General features: G+C 29.5%; 2 protein-coding genes across 5 annotated transcripts; one reads left to right on the top strand and one right to left on the bottom strand.

Moving 5' to 3' along the window:
- Positions 1-27: 27 nt before the first annotated feature.
- On the bottom strand, positions 28-3,285 carry LOC105678712 (HEAT repeat-containing protein 3). Of its 4 annotated transcripts, none has more exons than XR_010888460.1 (6): positions 2,817-3,285; positions 2,316-2,576; positions 1,133-2,082; positions 750-1,038; positions 494-630; positions 28-236 (listed from the first exon to the last, which is right to left on the bottom strand). XR_010888460.1 is itself a non-coding variant. In XM_012378250.2 (6 exons), exons 1-6 carry the CDS (start codon positions 2,949-2,951, stop codon positions 178-180), a joined length of 1,863 nt encoding a protein of 620 aa, XP_012233673.2. In that variant the 5' UTR covers positions 2,952-3,283; the 3' UTR covers positions 28-177. The 4 variants fall into 4 exon arrangements, 2 of the variants coding, with proteins under 2 accessions (XP_012233673.2, XP_012233672.2); XR_010888461.1 differs by having other exon boundaries at positions 499-630; XM_012378250.2 differs by having other exon boundaries at positions 499-667; positions 2,817-3,283.
- Positions 3,286-3,529: 244 nt separating this feature from the next.
- Positions 3,530-7,026, top strand: LOC105678909 (activating signal cointegrator 1). Its single transcript, XM_012378622.2, has 10 exons — positions 3,530-3,783; positions 3,867-3,979; positions 4,065-4,174; positions 4,538-4,637; positions 4,723-4,990; positions 5,059-5,353; positions 5,534-5,694; positions 5,758-5,879; positions 5,938-6,129; positions 6,771-7,026. Exons 1-10 carry the CDS (start codon positions 3,716-3,718, stop codon positions 6,839-6,841), a joined length of 1,500 nt encoding a protein of 499 aa, XP_012234045.2. The 5' UTR covers positions 3,530-3,715; the 3' UTR covers positions 6,842-7,026.
- Positions 7,027-7,806: the final 780 nt, after the last annotated feature.

The raw sequence follows: 7,806 nt of genomic DNA, 5'->3' as shown, positions 1-7,806 counted from the left end.
AGTACGAGGAATAAGTGCACATATCTCTTACTTTTCGTAAATTATTATTTTATATTATAAAACATGATCTTTATAATAAGAAATGTTTTTCATAAAATATTTGTTTAACCGAGTTCACCCTTTTGTGCCAGCTTTTCCATTTGTTTCTGTTTATACTTTATAAATCTCGTCAAGTTTTCATTTACAGTTGACACTACGAAAATACCATTTTTTAACTGCTTTTTCTGCTGTCGTACCTACAAAGCAACATAAAAATTAAATATAAGGGTATATTTTTGTCACGTGTTTAACTCATTATGTATTAAGAATTAAAAGATAAAATTTATGTAAACATTACACACATTCCGGGTTTTTGGAAAGCATATTCAAAATCTTTAGTTCGGGATTAAAATGCTACATAGATTTATAATATCTGAAAATCTTTGCTTTAATTTATGATTATGAATTTAAGAAATTATTGTGACGATCTTTCGTTGAAAAGCGATTTACTTGCCTTGCCTTTGAAATATGATATCGAAGACTTTAGTCTTGGCACTAATTTGATATCTGCCGCTATAACATCCGTTGTGTCCTCCGCATATATATCCATTAACGCGTCAATAGATTCTGCTATGACCCATGCTCGAGTCTCTGTCGTACAGATGTCCAGCAAAAACGTAGAAATAAACTGTCAACAATTATCTCTTTCGTAAGACTCTTAGAAAAATTTTAATTTTAATTCAGAAACCTAGAAATCTGGAGACAATTACCTTTATCATTTCATAATTTTCCAAAATTTCATTATTTATCATGATTTGCACCGAATTGCAAAGCATTCTTATCAAATTAACGCGAACATTCGCATTCGAGCATTGACGTGCGCCATTCAACATTGGCTGGACATCGTTAATGGTTAACTGTTTAAAAAAATTACAGTCCGTCCGTACTTCAACTAATCGTTGAAGAATAGCTCTCATAGCGGCGGTGGCTGCTTCCAAGAGTTCTATGTCATCCGACACAACGTCCTTAAACACGATCGATCCAATTTCCAACCATTTCCTGTAAAAAATATATTAAAGATTAGAAGCTAAAATTATTACGTAACAAGTATTATCGTCTTTTCGACTTTTTGCTAAATTAGGAACTAATTTACTTGTACAAATTATTAGCAACTCCAAAGACATCAATCTCCAAGCTGGGTAACAAATTATTTATACATAAATAAGCTACGCATCGAATGTCATGAAACTGCTTCAGCACAGCTTTTCCCTCCGCAGTTTGATCGAGTATTTCCTGGCTGTCTTCACCCACCACGAGCTCAGTTTTGTCCCAGATTTTGTCGATTAAATTACAATTGTGTATTACTTCGACCAGTTCTACTGGAAGCGTCGACATTATTTTTGAATCGTTATTCATGGAATCATCATCCGGACATTCAGACTCAATCTCCATTGTTTCAGAGACGGATTCAATATCGGAATCAATTGCGTCATCCTCGTCTTCAAAGCACAAATTTGCTAAAATCTGTAGGGCCTGCTCTTGCACTCCCAATGTTTTTCTACTTTCTTCTATTATTTTCTTCTTATCACTTGAGGAAACGTTGTTTTCATGGGGCAGAATAGATGTTAAACAAGATAGTAGCTGTTTGTGATCAATAGCGAGCACTTCGCAAAGTATTGACAACACTTTACAAAGTATATGTGTCCAATTATTGTCTGTACAATTATTCATACTAATTAATAGATCAGCTACAGAAGTTTTCAAGACTAGTACTTCAGTGGCAGTCTCGTCATCATCCGTAGTCAAATCCAATAGTCTGAGCAAAATTGATTCATTTTCCTTAATCTTTGTAATAGCGGCGCAGTTCTCGTCCGATAAACACACCAGACATTGTGTAATGACTGTGGCAATCTCTATTCCGTAAATATCGATAACTAGAAATTTTATTAAAAACAATATCAGATCCTCTTCGTTGACGGATTTGATTGCACTTTCATTATTTGCACATAATGTCCACAACAAGGTGACTGTTTGAACAAAAGTTTCTATTTCTTCTCTCGCTTCTTTTTCTCTGTAGTTTTTTGGTTGCCAATTTGAGTAGCACTAAATAAATAAAGAATTTAGATATTATTGCAAGTTGTTTTAATGATTAATTTTAATTTATTTTAAAAATTTAGATATATAAAAATATATATATATACATATGTCTATGCGTGCACATGTAAAATTGTTTTCAAGGAGACATTATATTTGAAATATATTATCATACTTGAAATCATGAATACCACTTAAAAAATTATCATAAGCATAACACAAAATAAGTGAATATTTAATACCTGTTTCAAAAGTGCAATCAGTGGAGTCATAATGTCATCTTTTATTAATTCAGTACATGCCTCTTCTCCACCATTTTCAGCAATAGCTCTCAAAGTACTTACAGTATTAGCTTTGATAGCAGCATTATGATTCATTAACAGTGGCCCAATTATTTTTGCAATGCCATCTTTGGCAATTTGCCTCGCCATGGAAGCATCAGAAGACATTGCTATTAATATTTGTAAAGCAGTTAGTTTTTCCCCTAGATGACATGATTGTACCTAAATAAAAAAAGAATATTTAAGAAACTAAAAAAAATTTTAATATATAAAAACATATATGTATGTGTGTACGTGTAAAATTGTTTTAAGAAGGATATTAGATACTGCATGTATTGCTTTAAGCATAAAAATATTTCAAAGATTCAAAAATTAACTTGTCATTAAAATTGTGTTTTGTTAATTATATTGATTTTATTACATAAAAACATAAACTATACTAATGAAATTTTATATACTTACATCACCATATACACTTTGCAATGCCTTCTCCTTATTGCTTTTCATAATCTCTTCACTTTCAAAATCTCTGACAGATAATAATCCTGTTGGATTTTCCTTATGGGGCTTTTGTCGCTGTCGTTTTTGCTTACCCATCGTGAAAAATTAATTGAACAGTTATTAAAGATAACAAAATATATTCACAAACGTATTGCAATGTGCAAAAACTTATGTTTTCGTTCTTTGTAGGTTATAACTACAATATATCATAGTAAGGCAACTAGAACTGCCAGTTTTCCTTGAAGAGCTCCACATCAGTGTTGCGATATGAGACCGGTTGTATGCGCATGTGCGGCAATACGGCGTCAGTACAGTGTCTCATACAAATTAAACAAGGCACCGTTACCCCGCTACATTAAAAATATTTCTAAATTTTTTGAAATTGATTGAAATTTTTTACTTCTTGGTTTTTTAGCTGCTGGCTCCGTAGATTCTATGCTTGTAAATAAATAAATCTTACCTTATTTGTAGTCACCAGACCTTCTCATGTCAAAACGTCCCGCCATACGGTCAACACATAACATATAACGGCACTGGATCTCCATCACCGCACATGCGCAGAGCCGCACATGCGCATACAACCGGTCCCATATCGCAACACTGCTCCACATGCACGCAACCGAGGCCCGCTGATGTCACGTGTCCGTGTGCGCTCGGCTTTCGGTTTGTAGAAGCGAGCGGACATATGTTTTGCCTCTCCTTTCCATCAAGTGATTTTATGAGGACAGCTATACCGTCTATACTTACTACGTTTATGGTTTAGCGAACTTTATCGTGTTTACGTTATCACTACAGTGTTATATCTTATTCACTGTTTCAACAATTCTCGTTATAATTTGTGATCATTTTAGTGAATAATCATGGAAAAATGGATGGAAGAGAAATTGTCCGAATTACTGAATTATCCTGTCTTGGACGATCTAATCGAGTAAAATTTTATCATACAGATGATTATAAAAATATGTCTTTAATCTGAATTTGTATATTATCATGTTTTTAACAATGTTTTAGATTTATTAAAAAAATAGAAAATGAAAGAGATTTAGACTCTTTCTTTGATACTTTTCTGGACAACAAAAATCCGAAACACAAACAATTTGTAGTGGAATTAAAGAAGCAGCGTGGTAAGCAGATCATTGTAACTTAAAAGACTTTATTTGTCAGATTATTATCAGGGTTATATCAAGTTGCTGTTATTCTTTATTTTAGCGATTTATAATAATCAAGCTGGATACAGAAAAACAAATGACAATGATAATGTACTCAAGAAGCAAAATGATAAGAAAAAGGGGAAAGCCAAAGGAAGAGAGAATGTTCAGGTATATTTTACATGCATGTTTACCAAAATTATTGCAAGTTATTATGAAATAATTGTTAGAAAATTTTAAGTGTTAAGTGATAACAATGTATATATGTGTTATTTAAAAATTGATATTAGAACTGTTAATTATGCAGAAGTGTACATTATATATTCAAATTTTTAATTGCCATGTAGAATTTATAGTTTTAAATTTCAAAATGTTGACTGTAGATTTGAATATAATATTTCAAAAAATCCTAAGTGTATACAATCTTTATGTAAATTTAATTATATTTTTATAGAAATTATTTTTAGTAAAGTATTTTAAAAAATTTTTTAATAAGTTTTTAAAAATTAAATTTATTTTACATTATTTTGTTAGATGCAAGAAGGTGCAAAGCCTGAAATAAAGTCTGACAAAATGGAAAAGAAAAAGACTAAATTTGTCAATATATTATCCCATGGAGATGTACTTTTGAAAGGTATATAATAAGTTTGTATAAATAATGCATAAATATCTGGCAATAATTTTATACAAACTTTATATAAACAAATATTTTTTATTAGGGAGACACAAGTGCGACTGCGAAGCAAAGAGACATACATTAGTTAACAATTGTTTCAATTGTGGCAGAATAATTTGTAAACAGGAAAATGTAGGACCATGCTTATTTTGCGGAGAACTTGTTTGCTATCCGGACCAACAGGTGATACTACAAAGTAAATCTAAACAAGCAGAAATTTTGTACAACAAATTGATGGAACAAAAACCAAGTAAAAGCCTTGAAAACTCTCTCAAGCAAAGAGACAAACTTCTTGAATTTGATCGCAACAGGTTTGTACTCATTTTTACTTGTCAAGATAACTTTTCACACTTTAATTAATAATGAAATTAATTCGTAGCGCTCGTCGCACTAAAGTGATCGACGATGAATCAGACTATTATCAATCAAATAGCACTTGGCTTACTGCTACGGAACGGGAAAAGTTACAGAAGCAAGAAGCGGACATGCAAGCTCGCAAGCATGCGTCGCGTTTAAACAAAAGGATTGCTATAGATTTTATGGGAAGAGAAATAGAGGAAAATGAATTTTTTAATCAACCTCACACTATGCAATTGGAAGAATTTGACGAAGCAATGTGTAACGACTTTGAAAATCTCAACGTCTGTCCCATGATAGAATTTGATCGTCCGACCGTAAGACAAATTTTTTATAATTGAAATAGTGAATTATGAATTTATTAATTAATTTTTAAATTAAATAGAATAAAACAGTTGATTATAAAATTATTAATTAGAGAAGCTTGCTATCATTAATCTTGCAAAACTATTAACAACTTTGTGCGCTCTTTTCTCATTATATATTGTTATTTTAAGTTTATCGACTTAGGAACACTTAGAAGCAGAAAAGGCGGAAATAATACATGGAGTATGGAAAGTAGAGTTCAAGATAAAGAATATCTAGAAATGTCTGACCAAGGTCTATGTTTGAGCATGCATCAGCCTTATGCATCGTTATTGCTGGCGGGAATAAAAATGTGAGTGATATGTGCAAAGAGATAATTAATGCAGTCAAAATAATATGATTTTTATTTTATCAGTCATGAAGGCAGGAGTTGGTATTCTTCGCACAGAGGAAGATTATGGATAGCATCTGCTGCTAAAGTGCCTTCTGCTCAAGAAATACATGATATAGAGCATACCTATCGCGTGTTAAAAAGTGGTAAGTAAAAAATACTAATTTTATCTTCAATTTTATATTTATATTTTTATGATTTTAGAAAAACTTAAATTCCCCGAGACGTATCCTACGGGTTGCTTGTTGGGTTGTGTAACGGTGACCAATGTTCTGCCTCAAGAGGAATATAAAAAATTATACCCTGAAGGTGAAAACGATAGTCTATATGTCTTTATATGTGAAAATGCTTACACGTTACCGATATATTTCCCTGTGAAAGGAAAATATAAGATTTGTAAGTAATCATGAGTATCGACAACTTTTATTATTTATAATTAAATCCTCAAGTGTTAGTGATATATATATATTTTTTAATTAACTATCAACTGTTTATTATACATATACACATCATTTAAAAGGAAATATTTTTTACCTATAGAATTTTTGTACAACAAGATTTCCATAGATTTTTGGGGTTGCACAATCTAAATCACTTGTAAAAATTTTGAAATTTAATATGATAGACTTAATATAGTAAATGCAAGTTTGAAAACTTATTTTCATCAGACTTTATTTCTACGGATTTATATAGTCTTCGAATTATAATTTGATATCAAAATTTAAAAGTTTAAGATAATATTATTTTTATAAAACACTAAATAAAATTTATTATACTCTTCAATTTATACATCATACTTAAATTAAATTTTAATAATTACTTTGAAATTTAATTATATTATATTTTATTTTTTAGTTTTTATTCTTAAATTATAAAATTTACATTTTAATGTTTTAATCTTTTTAATTTTATTTCAATTTTTCATTGTTATTTCATAGAAATTTTCTTTGTGTAATGAAGCATTTTCCTTATCTAACACTTAAGGATTTAATGTATTATTAATTAGACGATATCACGAAATAAAGTTTTTTTTACAGATAAAATGGACAAAAAACTTCATCAAGCTGCTTCTAAATATTTAGAGAAAGCCATAAAAATGACTAATTGACTTTCTCATATCAGTTATTAATCCTATTTTAACAAATTGAATAGGATACACTTTTTCCAAGTATACGTTTATTTTCATTTTAATAATTTAAATGTTACATGCGTTCTATTAAAAATAATTATTTGTGTTTTGTACAAAAGTGTTCTCTCTGTTGATGCATCTAATAAAAATTTACATAAATATAATATGCGTATTATATTAAATTTATTATTTGTATACAACAGATTATTTATAAAATTTACATAAACTCCGCAAGATGTTATAATATAACTGTTCATGCATGCTTTACATTGTCTATTTTATTTAATACATTTATATATATTTTTTTTTTCATTAAAAAAATATTACCAATTTTATTATGGTTATAAAATCAGACTTTTTATAAATGGCGTTAAAAATTATTTGTTGTTAAGATAGAACACACATCTGAAATACAGATACTTTTTTATTTTGAAAAAATACGAGGATCATTGTACTAAATCTTTATTTTTAAAATGGCAATTATTCTACTTTATTCAATAACTTCGATGCATCACCTATAAGCTTCAAGCGATATGGCTATAAACTTTTCTCTGTTATCTTAGCACACCACAAATCAAATTATACATAAATTAGGCTAACTCGATGCGACTAATAAAAGCTCCAACTATACTATGCTGTTAATTGATAAAAAAAAGCTGAGTAGTTGAATATAAATTAAAGTACATTAGCTCCAGCTTTGTCATAAATTTTCTATTGAGCAAAACTTCATCGTCTCCCATGCAATACTTTATATTAACAAAAGTTAATCGGTTATACATACGTTTTGTTTTGTGCAACATTGGCAAATTTATAAAAACATAATTTACACATATTCTATACGTTAAATAAAGTTACATATATATATATATATATATATATATATATATATATATATATATATATATATATCCAACAATCTGAAACAAGCTTAAATAAGGTAAAAC

This window comes from Linepithema humile, chromosome 2 (assembly GCF_040581485.1).
Source record: "Linepithema humile isolate Giens D197 chromosome 2, Lhum_UNIL_v1.0, whole genome shotgun sequence".
Taxonomy (NCBI): Eukaryota; Metazoa; Arthropoda; class Insecta; order Hymenoptera; family Formicidae; genus Linepithema; species Linepithema humile.
The sequence above is the reverse complement of the archived record's forward strand: the minus strand, read 5'-3'. Positions and strand labels throughout refer to the sequence as shown.